The sequence below is a fragment of the Prosopis cineraria genome, unplaced genomic scaffold (assembly GCF_029017545.1).
Source record: "Prosopis cineraria cultivar Desert tree isolate PC_DT_omini unplaced genomic scaffold, ASM2901754v1 PC12, whole genome shotgun sequence".
Classification (NCBI taxonomy): Eukaryota; Viridiplantae; Streptophyta; class Magnoliopsida; order Fabales; family Fabaceae; genus Prosopis; species Prosopis cineraria.
The window spans coordinates 4454213-4474250 of NW_026555343.1; the positions used below are offsets into that span (position 1 = coordinate 4454213).

Consider the following 20038-nt stretch of genomic DNA (forward strand, 5'->3'; position numbering starts at 1 on the left):
AGAAAGAAATTGACTTTTATAACTTTGAATTCAATAGCCAACATAGTACTCTCGCTTTTTTATGTCATTTTTTCTGCTAAACGGTATGCCTAGTTTATCTTAATCTTAATTTGATTAAGTGAATTTGCCTAAATATTTCTCTATTTAGAAGAGTATTTAATTAAGTTGTTAAATTTGATGGGCCATATGGTTTGCTTTTGTGGTAGGAATTAGGTGGGACTATAATCCTAAATGAGCAATAAGAAGAAAAACTTCATAGAGCACTGCTTTTGTATTTTGCAATAAAATTAAATTCATCAACTTGTGATTCATTCCATGAATTAATGAGCATTCTAGTTAAGCTGTCCCTTTCTTCATATGAGGAATGAAATGGTATATGGTCTTATATATAAGTCACATTTTGAAAAAGTTTGATAATCATTTTTATAAGTCACTATAAAAAATAATCATTTTACATTTTTCTAATTGTTGTAAATTTTTATAAGTAAAGTAAAATATTGTTACATATGAGGAAAAATATATATAAGGATAAATCAAGAAAATTCTCTTTTTTAAAAAAATATCAATAGTTTAATTATTTCACTTTTTGAGGTGGCTAGAAAAAATGATTTATAAGGAATATGTGTGTTCAATTAGTTAATAAGGTAATGGGTGTGCTAACTCTGAAATTAGTTAATTGCAATAATTATTTGAAATTGAAATGTTTGAATTAAAATGCCCGTATAATTAATATTTACTTTTTCCATCTAAGTTAAGGGATAATTTGGAAAAAAAAAAAAGGTAACTAATGCTTCTTAAAATTTAGTTTTACTTATAATAAAAAATAAAGAAACATGATTATAAACAAAAAACAAAAAAAGAAGTATAGCTAGTTTTTCTTGTATTTGAAAACAAAGTATTACCTTAATTTATACTCTCTCCGTTTTTATTTACAAAAGAAACTATCATTTTTAATTAGTTTTTTATATAAAAAAATTACATTTTTCAATAAGTATTAATTATAAATTTTTTAAATTATCCTTCATAATTTTATCATTTATAGTCATAAGAAACAATTAATAGAGATTTAATTAACAAAATTAATAAAAAGTATTATAATCCAATTCTTTTATTTTCGAATACAATTAATATAATTAATTAATTTTTTTAAACTGTATGATATAATTTTTTCTTTTATAAATAGAAACGGAAGGAGTAACCATTTGGGAGGATTTGGTAGTTGTGCCCATTAAGTTTACTTTCTCTAGTCTTAAATATAGGTCTTTTAATTTCGAGTACTTTACTTTAATCCTTCATAGAGGACACCATCCATTTTGTCCCTAAATTATGTTTTTTTCACCAAAATAGCTCTAATTAAAGCTTTCTTTTTAATAGGTAAGTGAAAAAGAGTAACACAAATATTTGATGTATTAAAATTAAATAGGCTTATATAACGACCCCCCCTTAGAGTGCAAGGACCAATTTCTTTCCTCAAAAGTAATTTAATTTTCATTTGTACGGTCTTAATCGCAGTCTTTGTAATTAAAAAGTAGTTTCATATTTTGGGTTAAGAGTAAATATTTTGGATTTTGAATTTAGTCTAGCTGGTACTCAGCTTTCTCCTCTTCCAAACGCTAGTCATATTGTAGAAAGATTGTTTGGTCCAACGCTAGTCACATTGTAGAAAGATTGTTTGGTCCAAATACAAGTCACTAGCACAACTCAACTTTTTTATTCTTGTGTGATTCTGTTCACACTTGCATAACTCAAACTTTTTTATTTTATTCGTAAGTTGTAGTTAAACATAAAACATAAATAATTGTTGATTCAAAATGTCTGAAATGGAGGCATGCTGTTTTGCTTAGTGGATATAATCATATGACCATTTAATCACAAAAACGATCCACTTGATCATAATTCTAAAATAACAATATATCTCGACAAACTTTATAACAAGCGTATAAAACTATACTTATACAGCCGTAGAAAAAGTTTGTGAATTCTAAGCAAAATCTTTATGCCGAAAAGAAGACAACCCAGGGAGAATAAGAAACAGAACAATCATAAACAAATGAAAGAAACATATATAGAATAATGTTCAAGCAAAGGCAGGTAGTACAAGAGAGTACATGCATCATCTTGGTGACTTCCTTCTCCATTCTGTTCGTCCTCGGTTGATCTCCAGTCCATCGCCTGACAACCTAAGTAGATGTAGAAACTGCCGGCAATCTCGTTTGTCTTCCCTTGCGGTGGCGGATCCATTTGTACCACGGAGTTCTGCAACTGCCTCGGCTCCCTCTGATAGTTCTGAGCTTGTCAGGGAGTCAACTACGTCATCTTGTTGGCACTCACGTCTGTAATCCAATGTTATACTCTGCAACTCATAGTTGTCGATAATTTCTTGAGGCATGCTCTGCCATAAAACTTTGTCAGCTCATGACACCAACATGAAGGATTGAAGGAAAGGACTCATTTTGATAAGGAACTGATGAATTAGGATGCAATCTATTGCATTCGCATATGCATGCATCGCAAGAAAAAGAAAATAAAGGATTAAAAATGCATACCATAAAAAATAGTAGAATAAATTACACAGACCTCTTTTGAATTATACTGATATTATTGACCGTACCTTGTATTTTCAAAATCTGTGCAAATCTTCCTTAAAGCAAATCATTCTCAAAACTTGCACGCGTAAAAATAGAGTAAGCTTAGCTGAGATTATACATACATCTTTCTCTGTTTTTTTAACTTTGGAGAGGCTTATGTTATGGGTGTTAGGTACATTGAAAATACAGAGGAGCTACAAGTAATTCCAGCAAAATTCAAAGTAATTGTGTAATTTACACTTTGTTTCAGGCAAAGCATGTGTAAGTTCCAAATCTTGTATGGAGTTTGAGTTGGTTTTGATTATGGCGGGAAGGTAGTAAAACTCTTGCCAATATGTATAGAACATGCATATATATATGGTTAGTGAGACATGGGAGATTGATGACGAATGACTTGAAATTTCAGAGAGGATTGCATACTTCCGGAGAGTGTGATTTATGCAATGGAGAGAAAGAAGATGCCTCACACGTTCTTCAAGATCGTGGTGCAGTCAGACAAGTTTGGGGAAACGTTATTTTTCCTTCTATGCATGGGTCGTTTTTCCAAGCAGATTGGTTTCTTGGTTGAATATTAATATCAGAAACAAGTATGCTCAGGTGTTTGGTCGATGGTGTGATTTTTTTGGGGGTTATTTGTTGGCTTTTCTTGAAAGAGTACATTAAAACTCAACGGAAGTGTTATCGTCCTTTGAAGCTGAAGCGAAGGGCATCCTGCGTTGCATGAGGGAGGCTGCCTCGCATACACATGACGTGAGGCATCAGATTAGGCTTCATGATGGAATGCAACAAGAGAACAGGGGAGTGAAGGTATGGGCAGATGGTGCCTTCTCTCACATCAATAAAGCTGTCAGAAGTGGGGGGATCTTGAGGAGGGTGAATGGGGAGATGGTCGAGGCATTCTCGTTTCGACTTCAGGATGGGGATAGCTTCGTGGCTGAGCTGTGGGGATGCTTGATGGGGCTTCGAAGGGCCTAGGGTGGAGAATTCCGTAATGTGGCATTATTCTGAGAGAACATGGAGGTTATTCAAGCTGTCAATTCTGATGACCATGAGATGCACAGGGATCGGGGTCTGATTGCAGAAATCAAGCAGATGTTTCATTGAGAATGGCAGGTCCAACTTCAGCATATTGACCGTGATGAGAATGCATCAGCTGACTACTTTGCCGAACATGCATTCAGCCACAATTTTGATCTACACGTCATCCCTGGAAATTTGATCTCGGAACTTCTTCAGAGAGACGGAATTACATAGGCTTGGGCTTGTGTCGTAGTTTGTTTTGTTTTGTTTTTTCTATTTCCATCTTATCAAACCAAAAAAAGAAAAAAATACAAATATATTGCACCGGAATTAGAACAAATTTAAGGCTTTTTCTAAGTACCTCTAGCAGCCATCCAATATAAGTGACATTGTTAACATGCTGGTTCATGTCTAGATCTGCTCTTCGAGGCTGCAATTTCAAAAGTTTAGCATGAGGAGCCAGGATCTTGATATTTTCTTTTATAATATGAGAAATTACATCCAGAGAGAAGAAATATACAAGAGAGTACGATAGGGTATCCTCATTAGATGAAGTACTAAAACCATAACAAGATCAGAAAAGATATAAGAACCTTAACATGTTGCAAATTACGAGTTAAAAATGTTATATAAGCCAAATGATCGTACCACAAGTCCTAGTTTGTAATTCTCAGCAGGATCTTCCAGCTTTGTAATTTTCTTCAAGCTATTATTATTCTCCTCAGGAAATGATAGCCTAAAACCACACAACAAATACAAGAAAATTAAAAGTAACTATGGACCAGGATGCTTCAGCCAAGCTACTTCTAATATGCTGCTTATATAAGCATAGAAACTCAAGAAGTTTGAACCCTTTCACATCAATGTGGCGCTAGTGACACCAGTGCCCCTCCCTTTTAGCTCACCAAAATTGTAGCAATTTTAAAAGGCAATTATCTAACAAAAATAGAAATTACTAGGTTTATATTGTGCAACATTTTTTCAACTAGTAATAATCTCAAAATAGGTAGAGAATCAACATGCCTTGGCTCTCGTGGACAGAAAACTAGATACTCCTCACGGACATCATCAGAGACTTTTTGGAGTCGTCTAGTGTCCTGGTTCATCATTACCCACTTGCTGAAACAATAAAATGCATTGTCAGCTTTAAGAAAGCATCTAAAGCACAAAACTGTTCTGACAGTTTGCAGATATGACATCAAAATCTAGAGAAGCGTCAATTTTACAGGCCAGAAAAATTTCAGACTGCAACTAGGAATTATTTGTTAAAATTTCTTGAATTGAATCATAGGATAGTTTCCAGTCAACTTCAGATTTTAAGGACACTATAATTTATGAGGCTTAGGTGTTATTAAAATCCCTGGCATCCTAGTGACAAGGATCTCAAAAGTCACAATTATTGGGGAGATTTGCAAAAGCTATACTTCTAGAAAAATATAAGGATGTTCAAGACCTTAAATTAATAATAAAAATCCAAAAGAACTTGAATGAACCTTGGAACATGACGAAGAGCTTAATATTACACTATTGGAAAGATAGAAATTAGAGTGAGCATAATTTATGGCAAAGAACATTAGTTCTGATAAGAAATATTAAATTCTTCACTTCAAATCCCTCAATATTCATCAAGTTCCTCGACAAAAAATGACACACAGAGCTTAATATTACATGACACGAAGAGCTTAATATTACACTATTGGAAAGCTAGAAATTAGAGTAAGCGTACTTTATGGCAAACAACATTAGTTCCAATAAGAAATATTAATCATATTCATCAAGTAGAATGCAGGCATTGCAGCCCAGTAATTTAGTTGGATGATTAACCTTGAACCATGATTTTGATAGTTAATTAGAAGATTTTTGATGATATGACCCCAAAGCAATAGAAATTGAAAGTTTGGCTCCAACCATTATTCTATCTTATGGAAGACAAATGATATGAGGAATCACTGGCTCAAGCACACATTGCTGAACCATGAAGCTTGTCATTTTAGAAGGAGGCATCTCCAGTGTTTGGTCAAAAATGCTCCAATAATAGAGAAGTTCCGTGATTTGACAGTGCATATCAATAAGCTATGCATTTCCAGAAGCAGCAAGTTATGCTTCAACATGATCAATAGCAAGATAAAACATCAGCTTGAGGGTATATGAGTTCCATTGAGGAAATGGGTGACATAAATAAAGATAAAGGGCAAAACAAGGGAAGGACTTTCTACCTTCCAAAACCATAAAAAGTAGTTCATCAAGTCATATATTACTTTACAAAGTTTCCCACAAATCAAATACTACCAATCCTCGAGGGTTTCACAATATCCTCATGCATTGCATATGGAGTAAAAAGAGCCACACCAGAAAATTTTAACAGAGTCAAAGTGCAGATAATTGATCACCCAATCTATAACTAGGGATAATTTCAAAAAAATTGAAAAATCTCACCTGGTTGCTCTTCCAATGATTTGATTGGTACCATAGTCCTTGAGTATAAAGTCACGTCTGGTTCCAACTCTCCCTTCCCCTTGACACCATGTCTCGATTTCAACTACATCACTCCTGTTGGAGTTTTCAAGTCAAATATTTTTCTCGTTAGAGTTTCAAACTTAAAAGAAGTCTGGTAAAAAGCAAAACCCACCAAGCAGGGTATTTGTAGATTTCGATGTGCATGCGAGCAGTCACCCATATGAGGCGCAATTTTCTCATAGTAGGGGTCGTAGCAAAACCATCTGTCGAAAATCCAACACTCTGAGCATGATTACATCCAACCTCCTATGGTCACAAAGTCGTAGGAGAAGTCATAAATAAAATGTTAGGAAACAAACAAAACGTCATCTAATATCAGACAAGTTCAGTTGCCAAGCAACTCAATAGAAAACAATAACGAACAGATTATCGCAACAGCAATCCAAAATCTTATCCTCTATACTGGCCAGACTCCATGATTAAATTGTTCATAAAAGCAACTGAAATAGAAACACAATGCAACCAGAGGATGGAGGGGGGGGTGTCAAATGTCCAAATTTAAACTTCAGTTTTGGAACAATCCGCACAAAAAATTGAAGACAAGGAATGCCCCAAAAAAAAAAAAGAACTTTTGAAAGGTTCCCAATCTAATTCAAAGATACATATCTAACGATACACCCAGGAAATGCAAAAATTCACACAATCTACCGGACAAAAACTAGCGGGGACGTATCCAGGATCACATACATGGAGGGCAAGAATTGGAAAATAAGAAAGGAAGTAAAAAGCATACAAGTTATAACAAATCATGAAAGTGTGGGGGGCAATGGCCCCCCTTGTCCCCTGCAGATTCGTCACTGACAAAAAGGGAACATCTTGTCGGTCACACTTAATTCCAGTAAAACAGTTAAAGATCAAAATGCATATAATGTTCAACCTGCAAGAGATTGGCAATGGTCTCTACAGTGGCTGTCTTATTAATCCCAACTTCATAGCTCCTCACAATGAACTTCTCCTTATAAGACAACCCATCCTCCGTCAAGCTCCCCGGCCGCAACCGGTCCGCCAAAGTTCCCGAACCGGATTCAAGACGGGTCACAGCGCCGTCCAATCCAACGCTTCCACGGTCCGACACGACGGCAAGAACCGGCGACGCTTTGTTCTCGCGAGAGCACACAACGACGCCGTTCCTCCGGCGATTGAAGAGTGACATGGGCGGAGCTTTGAATCTGCATTGTGCTAGAGCTTGAATGGGATCGGTCCCATTACACGAAATCTTCAACATTTTCCGTTGGAAGCTCTCTTTGTCTCTCTCCCCTCTTCTCGGCTTCAGCAGACTTTGAGAGGAGAGCAGAGAGTGTGCGCCTCGCGGCGTGTTTGTAGCTTTCTAAGTCCGACTAAAGGATGCTGGGTGAGAAACGTGGTCGATGAGACCGAGGGGAGTGAATAGGGAAATGCCACTGAGGGTGGAGAAAATAACGAAGGTGCCATGATTGATGAGGTGTATAGCAAAGCTCAGCTGCTTTCTGCTTTGCGTTGACGATGATGGAAGATCAATCGGTGAGAAGAATGTGATTTTCGTTGGATAGGGATTGTGAAGACAAGTGGTGATGAGAAGGACATCTATCATGATTCATGAACAACATCCTTACGAGTGATTAGTCCATTATCCATTATGGTTTTATCACGCTGTTAAAAAAGCCTATGTATGCGCCAGTATCTTTGGTTTATGGCTGTATTCTCTGTTGTTGGGGTCAATCACGCTTGAGCTTGACACAGGTTAGATAATGCACAATTAATATTATAGAATTAGCAAGTAATAAAAAAATTAATCAGTAATATTAGAGATTTTATAAGTAAAATTAATTAATAATTTAATAAGTCCTGAACTCATGATAAATGAATTTTGTACAAGGTAGATAACGCACGAATAATGTTATAGATGAAAGAGAATTAGCAAATAATGTTAGTGATTTTACAAATACAAGTAATAATTTAATAAGTTGTGATGAATAGATTTAATGCAAGTTAGATAATGGACAAATAAATTTATAGGCTTAACAAGTAACTCAAAAAAATTAATATGTAATATTAGAGATTTTACTGGTGAAATTAATAATTTTTCTGAATCACTCAAGGAGGACAATTTACTTTAATATTTTATTTCACTTTAATCCAAAAAACCTGCAATATAATTTTAAGTTTTCTAGGGTTTGATTTGTAAATCAACATTAGAATCTTTTATGAGCCACAGTGCCACACCACATAGATAAATTTCATTTTTCGATAGCCCTTTCAATTCAAGATATGAGCTTTTTTTTTTCGGCTAACTTAATTCAAAATAAAAGTAATATAATACATAAAAAAAATCATTTTACCCATTGTATAACTTAGATCTTGTGTGAATTTATACTTCACTTATCATAAAATACATTCATAATTGAGATTAAAAGTGAAAAGAAAAAATAATATATATTTTTATGAAAATAATAGCTTTATCGGTGTGCAAATTTTTTAAAAAAACTACTTTTACTTTGGACCAAAAGATGTATAGTTTAATCTAGTTTCTTTTCTGCACGGAACTAAAAATAGAATATCCATCACATTTTTATAATAAGAAAAGGTTGAGGTAAGTGAAACCTAAAAACTTACCAAAACTAGGATATATCTCTAGAATATTCATCATTTCATTGGAGGACTGTAGCACGTGGTTATCTTATATTAGATGTTTGCAAAGATTGGCAATCAAGTGCTCACCACTTTCTAGGCAAATGTCTTTGGTAGCAAAGGACCATCTTTTGCATGTAATGGAATATAATGTTAAGAAATAAAATGCAGTACAACCATGATTATCATATATTTGTTTGATATTATATATATATATATATATATATATTTTAAAAAAAAAAAAGTCCTACCCAGGCCAACACCTTCCTTCTACCTGGACGATGGCTTTCCGACAACATCACCATCATTGATCAACAACTTTGCCGACATAGACCATACTCAACAAGATAATCAACCAAGAAAAACGTTGATTTGTGTAAGGATGGATAAATATCAAGTTTAAAGGAGTGTCCTCAATTTGATATGAATTATTGGATAAAGGTGATGGGAACAAGGATTATATAGGTTCAATAATATTTTTTTTAAAATCTTCTTTACCTTATATTGAACTAATCAAATAACGGGAATGTCCATGTGCATGGGTTATAGGTTAATATCTATAGCTTTGATTTGGTTAAGACTCACTCCTTGAGGTTTTTCTGGTTGCAACACAATCCTTTATTTTTCTCTACAAAATTATGATATTGAGCTTCACTTTATAAAGGATATAATGGTAACATAATTTAAAGATGAATGATACAAAAAAAAAATTTACAAAATACACTACTAGAAAATAAAATTTAGTGAGGAATAAATTAAAAAGGAATTTTAGCTACGAATTTAATTTAAATTAAATTCCTTACTAAATGCTATTTTCTCTCATTAAAATCGTAACCAACAGATGGCTCGTTAAATTTAGTGAGGGATCATCTTTTTATCGCTAATATTATTCAAAATTTGATAACTTTAGCGAGGGATTAGTTCCTTGCTAGTCCCTCACTAAATATATTTATGTTTAAAAATGATGATATCATATCACTCGTCATGTGTGCGTCAACTTGTGACATGTAAAAATATCATATATTCATTATGTTTATGTCAAAGCTAATACTTCAACTCTTGACCTTCTACCTTTTAAGTCTTATACTCTCATTCTTTACCAATTAAATTGAAAGATACTTGCAGTCATTATATGATAAATTAAATATATATTATTTAACAACACAAATATATCAAATAATATATTATAAAAAAATACACACATATTATATTTTATTTTCAATTATTAATATGTTAAAAGTATTTATATTTTATTTAAAATATTCTTTATATTATATTTTTAATAAAATATTGTTTTATTAATGAAATAAGCTTAAAATAAAAAATATTAAATATTAAATAATCTTATTATAAATATTTTAGTCAATTTTAAATTTAATTTTTATTTTTAAATAAAAATAATTAAATGTATAATTAAAATTCATTTGCCAAACGTCAAAAAATTTTGCAATAATTAGCAAGGAATTAATCTCTCACTAATTATCTTATTTTAGAGAGGGGTTGATAGTTTCTCACTTTTTATTTTATTTTAAAAAGGGATTGACAGTATTTCACTATTTTTTTTATCAATTTTAAATTAAATTACAAAATCAATATTTCTAACTAATTTTCTTGCTAATTGAATATTTTAGAGAGAAATAGATAATTTTTTGTTAATTTATATTTTTTTAGTAGTGAAAAAATTGACTATTGAAACATGTGTAGAGCATAAATAGAAAGCAAAGTGGATGATATCATTTTATATATATATATATATATATGCAAGGATAATTTGATGACAATTTTAGTCATTAGATCACACATTTATTTAAATATTTTACTGGTATTAATATTATTGATGATATCGATAATGACTTCTAGTACTGAGAGAAGTTTTTTTATTTTAAAATTGTGCAAATTCTACCAAAGATGAGCTATATCACAAGGCAAATTGAATGGATTAAATGCATTACTAATTAAGAGTAAAATGTTAAAATTATTTTATTATAAAACTTTGATAAATAAATGTTGCGGCTTAGAAAAATAAAAGGAATAATAATATAAGAATTTAGGAATCCTAAATGAGTTCTAGACAGTAGACACTTTTGAAGGAAGAATAATTGCCAATGGGTCTTGATGGTGAGTTGATTATTATTAATGACAAGGGTGAAGATGCAAATTAATTTCATATGTTCAAGGGCATTTAAAATGTGTATATATTATTCTTCTTTTTTGTCAAAAAATGTGTGTATGTTCAACATTAAAATGATAAGTCAAACTGAAATGGTAAACATACATTTAAAAAATTAAGCTGATCATAAGGGTTATAGTTTGAAAACTATGTCATTCACACTGTCACGTGTCAAACAATGGATGATTAGAAAAAAAAAATGCCTATAAAACTGGACTAGCTTGTCTAACATGTAAACTGAGTAGACCAAAAAGCTTTAATATGAATGTCATATGGTTGATAAATCTTCTTCTAACCACCAAATTAATGAATTTAATTAAGTATTTTAAATTTGATGGTTCTGGAAGGGAGGGATATCTTCAAATTGCATCAAGTTTATCGTACACTCAATGTTAATACAAAATAAACCTGCTTTATATTAATATATAAATTAGGAGCTTAGTGTCACGGGCCATTATTCTTTCCCCAAAAGGATAACCTATTAGGACGTGTAGCACACCCGTTTATATAGTCAGGATCCTCTCCAAATCCCTCCAACGTAGGACCTGACAACTTCCTCGACCAATCTGTGATACCCCCATCATGGGTAGCTCACCAAAGGAGCCCACCAACTAGACAAACTCGGGTCTGTCTCTGATACCACTTTGTCACGGGGCCATTACTCTCTCCCCAAAAGGCTAATCTATTAGGACGTGCAGCGCGCCCGCTTACATAGCTAAGGTCCTTTCCAAGTCCCTCCGATGTGAGACTTGACATTAGTCTCTCCTTCTCTTTCTCTCTCTAAAAAAAGGGGAAAAGATATGGCCTTAAGTGAAATAAACAAGTAATATGCTTATTACTTGCCTTAATTTATCAGCCAAGAAAGTTGGTTTATATATGCTTATTTTTTAAAATTGGCTAATTTATTTTACTTGGACACGCCTAATTTAATAGGTTAGTCCAACAAGTCTTACTAATTCACAACTTTAATTTTGTGTCACCCATACTATATTATAAGATCATCAATTAAAAAGACATCAGCCAAATGCTTTTTAGAAATTAAAGTCAAAGCTTAAAATCTAAGGTATTTAAACCTTGACTGGTCATTTAATTAATTAAGATTTTAAATCATATCAAATTAATTATTTTATTAAATTAATCAAGACACTAAACATAATTAATTAGGGGTTGATTTGGATTTTCATGCTACACTAAAATCCATCTTTTATTTGGGTTGGTCCCCTCCAATTTGTCTCTCCAAATTTATCCTCATATAGGTTTGTGTCTCTTTTTATTTTATTTTGAATTAAATGACTCGATATTTTGAACCTGTCCTACTTTCAACTAAAGAATTTAATGAAAGTCAAAGTAATTTAAATCATGTCGTGGAGAACAACAAAGTGGCAAATCTCTCCCATATCATATATTTAACATGACTGCATTTTGGGATTCAATTTTTAAACATGTTGTGTTGACTAAACTGATCACCAGAACAAGCCATTGAACCAAACCAAGCATTAATTAGGGTTTCCTTTTAATTTTCTTTATGGTAAAACCTCCTTGAGCTTTAAGATAGTTATATCTAACTCTCTTTAACTTTAAAAATTTAAAATTAACTCCATAACCTTAAATTTTGTTTTTAAAAACCCTCTATTATTAATTATATTATTTTTCATGAGGGTTAAACTGCCATTCAACTAAAAAATATTATTAAAAAAATATTATATTGTATAACTATTTATAATAAATTTATTATATTTTTTTAAATAATTGAGGCATTGATAATAACCAAAACAAATATTATTATCACCATATAAAATTTTAAATATTTAATTTTGTGTTATTTTTTTGTCATCAATGTTAAATAGTTTTCTAGTATTAAAAAGATAAATTAATCTAACATGGTAATATTTAAAATTTTAAATATTTTAGCCATGTATATTACATTAACTTAACATAAAAATATAAATAAAAATTTATTTTTTAAAATAATAAAATCATGCACCATTAATAAAAAAAAATATGAATGAAACTAATATAAGCATAAATATTTAAAATTTTATATAGTGATAATAACAGTTTTTTTATTATCAATGTCTCAACTATCCAAAAAATATAAAAAATTTATTATAAATAGTTATACAATATAATATTTTTGTTTAATAATATTTTTTAGTTGAATGATATTTTAACCCTCATAAAAAAATAATATAATTAATAATAGGAGGTTTTGAAAAACAAAATTAAAAGTTGAAGGAGTTAATTTTAAAGTTTTAAAAGTGAAGGGGGTTTATTGCAAGTGTTTCAAAGTTTGGAGGCATTTTATGCATTTTAGCCTTCCTTTATCACAGTCTGAGAGAATCTCCACGGGCGATGTCCGAAACTGGTCAGGACTCACGAGAGTGGTTAAAAAAATGGCCATTTTAATAAGCATTGGCGCCATTAGAGGGTACTGAAATGCTCTCCAGCTAGTAGTACCCAGAAGGTCACGACACTGTTATCTCTATCGCCACCAACCTTTCAACATGGAATCTACGAACCCTATAAACTGCAGGACAACTTCCATTCACACAATACAGACAATGTTTTTTCAAAAAAAATTAATTTTTCCTTGCACGAGTAACATGTTCTGCAATCTGCATTCAATATATTAACTCCGTTTACCTTAGTTGAGTTGTAGTTCTAATAACGTTCTATATATAGATACATGCCTGGAGGCTTGCCTTTTGCTTGAGTGTGTGAACTGTGAAACTGTGAATAATGGAAGAAGTAATGAAGCAATGGAGCGAGAAAGAAGAAGAAGAAGAAGTAGCAGAGGTTGAGGTTGAAGAAGAGGGCTTAGTTAGACGCCAAGTTCACACGCAGGTCACCACCATTGTTACTACTTCAAGTATTGATGTTCAAGGTACGCTATAATCAACTTCAAGCACGACAATGAAATCTTATCAGGTATATTTTCATTTCCCCATATTTTGGTATGACGTTGTAATTTGACAAAATATATATATATATATATATTTTTTTTGACATAAAAATATGTTTTTAGTTTTTTGATAAAAATTGCCTTTCAAAATTTGTTGTTTCTTATGACGGGACAATCAACATATTTGATATTTTTTTACCGGATCTTTTTCTCCAGTATTTTTGTAGTCCTAATAGTGAATGAGTTAATAGAGAAAATAATAATGTATTTTGACTATTTTCCCTCTGCTTTACTAAAAAGGTCAGGGAAGAACCCTACAAAACAAATAAGGAGTGTTTAGTGAAAATCAAAAGTTTAATATTTAAAATCATTTAATGGGTTTCCTACAAATAATAATTTTTCTTCAAAATCGCTTTTTTGTGCTCAAGCTTTTCCCAGCTGCAGACTCTGTTTTTTTTCCCCCGGCTTGTTTTGTCCTGCAGAAACATTAGATTTACTTCATGTTTTGACGCAAGAAGAAATTCAAGAAGTTTATATGCAACATGTGGTCTATGCTCTTTTTTATGATGACGAAGATGTGGGTTTTGCCGCACTAAAAAATGAGTTTCTGTTTTGCTTTTATGGTGAGGAACATCAGGTTTAGGAGGACTCTTAGTTCCTTCTTTAATAAGGTTCATTTAATGCAGGGCAAGAAATCTCTGAAACATATGATGTTTCCAGTGACATTGAGAAGAGCATTACTTCACTTTCCTCTGATCCTATCATTGCTGGGGATTCAACTTCTCCCCAAATTTTCACAATTCAAAGTGAAAAAAGTGAGTTTTTTTTTTCCTACTTAGGAAAATGAGTTTCTGTTTTGCCTTTATAGTTCAAGGAACATCAGATTTAGGAGTACTCTTTATAGTTCCTTATTTAATAAAGTTCATGTAATGCAGGGCAAGAGATCTTTGAAACAAAGGACTATTTCAGTGACATTGAGAAAAAGAACATTGCTTCACCACCCTCTGATCCTTTCATTCCTGGGGATTCAACTTCTCCCAAAAATGTGACAATTGAAAGTGAAAAAAGTGAGTTTTTTTTTTTTTCCTACTTAGGAAAATGAGTTTTTGTTTTGCCTTTGTCGTTCAAGGAACATTCAGATTTAAGAGGACTCTTCACAGTTTGCCTATTTAATAAAGTTCACGTAATGCAGGGCAAGAGATCTCTGAAACAAAGGTTTATTTAAGTGACATTGAGAAGAAGAACGTTGCTTCGCCTTCCTCTGATCCTATTATTCCTATGTATTCAACTTCTCCCAAATATGCCAACATTGAAAGTGAAAGAATTGGCATAATAACAGAGAATGTGCAATTAGTGAAAGAACTATATCTGGAAAGTCTTTATCAGAAGCCACCCACACAAGGATTCTATTGTCCCAATTGTAGGGCTTGTATCCAGAAAGTTTTGATTTTGGATACAGTGAGGGAAGAACCTGGTGTTCCCGCACAACCTCTTCCACCATTGGATAGATTCAGATGCTCAACTTGCTTCAGTTTCCTCATCCCAATGAGTAACATGTTCAAGATGACCAGTGCATTACACAGACTATGAGAAATGACCTGCATTATTTACAATTTTCTTATGAACAGTGTGATTTGATATGGAATTTTATATTTTATATTTATATAAAGCATGCATTAAAAATTGTTCTGCATTTTTCAACAGGTAGTTGGCTTTTTCCTGGGTTGGCATGTGACGGAGAAGGTGAAGTGTTTCCTGAGTCTATGTTATTTATTGGATAGCTCATACACACTAAAACACTTTTGACTTCTTGAATGAGCTTGCCATCTGAGTACTGTTTGTGGGGCACCCTTGGATTTTGGAATGTTATCATCAAGTGAATTAACCATTTATATGTCATACCAATACAAACATGAAACATAACCTTATTAGCTGAACACAAGTTTAATAACTGGCAGTGCATCTCCTTGCTGATGAATTGAGATGTTATCGTTTACTTTTGCCAATGAAATCAATGTAGAAGTGCAGAATTTACAAGATCAGTCTAAAGAACTTTTCCAACTCAGCCTTTGGCTTTTGGATTAATCTTAATTCCTGAAATTTAAAATCAATTCAAGTTCTTTATTAAATTAATCTAAATATCGGCCTAGATAAATTTAAAACAATCTCTTATTTCTGCACTGCTAATTATTTCCTCGCCTAAATTTTAACCACCAGGCGTGAGATTATTTGTAAGAAAAGAAAGACAATACATTGCCTTTTATTCCATTTTTTTTTCTGGGTTATCTTAAGATTATCATCTGTGGATTCTTGTTGCCTATCATAAATAAAAGAGCTTGTTGAATCTCAGGAAAATGTCTACTAAAAGCAAATTATTCTTCAGAACAGTAATCTCTTCATGCTTCAAGCATTATTGTCTTCATATATATATATATATATATATATTATTATTATTATTATTATTTTTCCAACAGATGTACCAGAAACAACGGTTCCAGCCCCTGATCAAGTTCCTCCTGATTCAGGAAGTCAAACGCTGCAACCTGAACCAATAATTTCTGATGGCGCAAGTAAAACTCAAGGTAAGCATAATCCTTTCTTTGTTTAGTTGCTTGGGATACCTCAAACAATTAATCAAGCTCAACGAAAAGACCTTACTAAGTACTATATGGTACATGTATATGCATTGACTTGATGGAGTTTGAATCCCTTTAAATAGATAGTGAGGATAAAGTTGAGAGAAAATGGAGAAGAGAAGTAGGTTTCACCTCTGTACATATGGCTCTCGTGTCAAACTACAAAGACTAATCATAACCATAAGTACTTGTGGTATATGTTACCTAAGATTTTTTCATTCAATGTGATGTGCGGGAATAATTGTACCTTAGTAAATACTTTTCTAATTTACGAGAATTTATAAATATTGCCTTGTTTTCCTAATTTTTACTCCCTTGAGTTTTGTCAAAATTATGTACAACAAAATCACAAGTCTTTCCTTAGTCATAGACTATTGTTTCACATTATCTGCATATCTGGAAAGTAATCTCCAAAATAACTCAAATTCCCAGAAGATGAACAAGTCCCAGATGGATCCAGCACCCAACCTTCACGTTGGGGAGTTTTGGCTAGTGCTTCAGCAATTGCTATGCAGAAAAGACCTCAAGTTGATATTTCAAAAATTCCAGAACAACAGCGACCACTTGAAGAGGTGGTAGATGAGGGAGTAAGCATAGGTACATAGAATATCATTTTTGGCATTATGGCGTATTCAAATGTTTTAGTCTCATTTAACAGATAATACTGGAGATAAAAAATTAAAGTGACCTAGAAATGTAATAGAAGATAAATGAGAGAGCAGAGATCTTGAAATAAGACATGAGTTCACTGAGTGTAATAGGAGATAACCTCAAAATACGTTTGCTCTCTTGAAATTTCTCAAGATCATATGCAACACAGTCACATGTCTTTTATAGTCATAACTTTCTTTTCACATGATCTGCATATCTGGGAAGTAATCTCCAAAATAACAAAATGTTCTGAATCCTAAACCATGGACTTTAGCAAGTTTAAATGAGACAGCAGAGATCTAGAAATAAGAAACCATGGGTTCAATGATGTAATAGAAGATGACCTGACCATATTTTTACTCTCTTGAGTTTTATCAAAATTATATAAAACAGTCACATATATTTTATTAGTCAGACTATTTGGGAAGTAATCTCTAAAATAACATCAAATTGGCAGATTCATCATATCAAGCTATTGAAATCCCAGAAGATGAGCCAGGCCCAGATGGATCTGGAGCCAAACCTTCACGTTGGAGGCTTTTAGCTAGTGCTTCAGCGTTTGCTATACCAAAAAAACCTCAAGCAGATATTTCAAAAATTCCAGAACAGAAACCAGTTGAAGAGGTTGTACGTGATGGAGTAAGCACAGGTATGCAGAATAACATTGTAAGCATCATGATACATTCAAACACTCAAGTCTCCATAATATTTCTGAATTTAATATATAATGCTGAAGATAAAAAATGAAAGTGATCTAAAAATGCGCTGAAGCCTAAATCAAGGATTACAATAAGGTTAAATGAGATAGAAGGGATAATCAAACACGGTACAATGAATTTAATAGCACATAAACACATGAAAAGTAATCCTTCTTCAGTGTACCCCTCAGCGCTTAGCACCTCCATCGAGTTAAGATGGTTTTTAAGTAAACTAGACTGTAGGGCTCATACTTTACTAGAATCTAAGGGAGCTACATTATTATGGCTTACAAATAGTACAGCTTTCTACAGATATTATATCAGATATAGATATATACAGGAAAATACTTACTATTGGTACTAGTAGATGCTTCTGTTAACCATGTGTCAGTACTCAATGGTTTTGACCTTCTTTACCATTCAATCCTGAAATCATGTCTTACGTTCATTATTTTACATCTTAGACATTATGGCACTGTGATATATTGCAATGAAATGATGAGGTGTATTCATTGAACAGAGCCTCTGGCAATCACAACACCCGCTCCTACAACTACAGCAGGTGAAGTTCAAGAACCAGGAAGCAGTAAGACATGGGATATTCTGAAAAGTATTGTGTATGGTGGTCTGGTTGAATCTATTGCAAGCCTTAGTATTGTGGCATCTTCAGCAAGTGCAGATGCTGCCACATGTAAGTCTTAAATCTTTCTTCAATGTTCAGTTATTTGTTCTTCCTTTCTTTTGCTTCTGAAATCATTTTTCAACAAGACTACTGGATTAGTGTTCTGTTTAAAATAAGTCAATATCTCAAAACGCGTGGCAAAGGGTCTTCACTTTGATTCTCACTCTGTCTTGTGGTATCAAATCTAACTCCTAAAAATTTCTAGGCTTTAAATAAGTCATGAACTTTGTTCACTTATGGTAATTTAGCGTATCAGCATGCATATTAATAAAAGGAATTATTGCATATCATCATAAAGTTGACGATGTTAATTTTTTGGTATAATGTGTATCATGAACTTCTGATCTATATCTTACGGGTTATGATACACGTATGCCAAATTAGTGTCATTTAGATCGGACGGCGTTGTAGAACACAAAAGAATAAAAGGTTTAAAGATTAGTTTAACACAGGCAAACGTGAGGCACTAGATTGAAACAATACACAAATTAGATGACCATCAGTTCACCAATTAGATGGCATGTTTAAAAAATTCTAAGATGTTTTAATTAATAAACATACAACAAAGCAATAGCTATTATATTTGAGTTTGTGTGCGTTATTACTTTGATCTAATGATATTCTTCTACTCGCCGAATTGAATTTTCAGTGAGCATTATAGCTTTGTCTCTTGCAAACCTGATTGGAGGACTTTTCATCCTTGTTCATCATGTGAGTTTCTTTCAACACACATTTAGGTTGAAGCTACAGCTATTTATCATCAATATCCATTTCAATATCCCTATTACTCAATCAATATGTCAATATTTGATATAAAATATAAAGCCATTGTAGTTCAGTTCACACTTTATGTACTGTGCCAAAAAAAAAAAAAACCTGCTGGCTTTGAAACTTACACATGGATTTGCAGATCTGGGACCTGAAGCCGAGGAACCAAGTACAAATGAAGTTGTGGATCGATACTATCTTTCCCTGGGGAAGAGGGAAAATTTCTATCTTCATCTGTGCATAGCCATATTATCATTCATCATATTTGGGGTAGTGCCACCATTAGCGTATGGCTTGACCTTCTACGAGGTCAACAACAAGAATGTGGCGCTTGCAGCGGTTGCCGGAGCGGCTGTAATATGCATCACTCTTCTGGCCATCACAAAAACATACATCCAGAGGCCAAATACTTACATACCATATCTCAAAACAGTGCTTTACTATCTCAGCACTGGAGCTTTGACCTCTGTAATTTCTTACTTGGCTGGTGTTCTTATTAGGGAACTTTTGGAGAAGCTTGGAATTGGCTCTGAGAGCTCATCAGGTTTACCCTGATGCTACCCGAGATGAGTGTATTGAGAAGCCTAGTTTGGATCCTACTGATAAGCACTGTGTTTCATAGATAGAGATTAATTGGAATCTGGGGCAATGCGGAAGCTTAGGTTTTCATTGGGGATTCAAGTCTTTTAGGCTAAGATTTATGTTGTAGTAGTTGGATTAGATTGTGCCTCTATTTGCATTGAGCTAATTAGGATTGTTACTCTTTGATTATTGAATTAAAAATTAGCCTTGTTCCCTT

At 32.8% G+C, this 20038-nt stretch overlaps 3 protein-coding genes across 3 annotated transcripts in view; 2 read left to right on the forward strand and 1 right to left on the reverse strand.

Annotated features, from left to right (window-relative positions):
* Positions 1-3961, forward strand: part of LOC129288755 (uncharacterized) — an 18080-nt gene extending 14119 nt beyond the window's left edge. The window contains exons 2-3 of the mRNA XM_054925487.1: positions 2839-2902; positions 2995-3961. Coding sequence (XP_054781462.1) covers positions 2839-2902; positions 2995-3163 — 233 coding nt within the window. The 3' untranslated portion in view covers positions 3164-3961. The remainder of the gene's footprint in view (positions 1-2838; positions 2903-2994) is intronic.
* Positions 1865-7473, reverse strand: LOC129288753 (oleoyl-acyl carrier protein thioesterase 1, chloroplastic-like). Its single transcript, XM_054925485.1, has 7 exons — positions 7003-7473; positions 6238-6371; positions 6045-6158; positions 4632-4727; positions 4257-4344; positions 3970-4038; positions 1865-2392 (listed from the first exon to the last, which is right to left on the reverse strand). Exons 1-7 carry the CDS (start codon positions 7348-7350, stop codon positions 2114-2116), a joined length of 1128 nt encoding a protein of 375 aa, XP_054781460.1. The 5' UTR covers positions 7351-7473; the 3' UTR covers positions 1865-2113.
* A 5911-nt stretch (positions 7474-13384) lies between these two features.
* On the forward strand, positions 13385-19794 carry LOC129288310 (uncharacterized). The gene is made up of 12 exons (XM_054924827.1): positions 13385-13786; positions 14491-14619; positions 14740-14871; positions 14997-15353; positions 15509-15547; positions 16279-16386; positions 16873-17037; positions 17549-17740; positions 18310-18480; positions 19121-19182; positions 19382-19475; positions 19526-19794. Exons 1-12 carry the CDS (start codon positions 13642-13644, stop codon positions 19792-19794), a joined length of 1863 nt encoding a protein of 620 aa, XP_054780802.1. The 5' UTR covers positions 13385-13641.
* Positions 19795-20038: the final 244 nt, after the last annotated feature.

Excerpts from the sequence above, each read along its gene's own strand:
- LOC129288753 (XM_054925485.1), bottom strand. The coding sequence starts at position 7,350 with ATGTTGAAGATTTCGTGTAATGGGACCGATCCCATTCAAGCTCTAGCA. Across the intron at positions 6,159-6,237 it reads ATCTACAAATACCCTGCTTG|GAGTGATGTAGTTGAAATCG; the intron begins GTGGGTTTTGCT and ends AAACTCCAACAG. Across the intron at positions 2,393-3,969 it reads ATATTGGATGGCTGCTAGAG|AGCATGCCTCAAGAAATTAT; the intron begins GTACTTAGAAAA and ends GTTTTATGGCAG.
- LOC129288310 (XM_054924827.1), top strand. The coding sequence starts at position 13,642 with ATGGAAGAAGTAATGAAGCAATGGAGCGAGAAAGAAGAAGAAGAAGAA. Across the intron at positions 19,183-19,381 it reads TTTTCATCCTTGTTCATCAT|ATCTGGGACCTGAAGCCGAG; the intron begins GTGAGTTTCTTT and ends ATGGATTTGCAG. Across the intron at positions 19,476-19,525 it reads GAAAATTTCTATCTTCATCT|CGTATGGCTTGACCTTCTAC; the intron begins GTGCATAGCCAT and ends TGCCACCATTAG.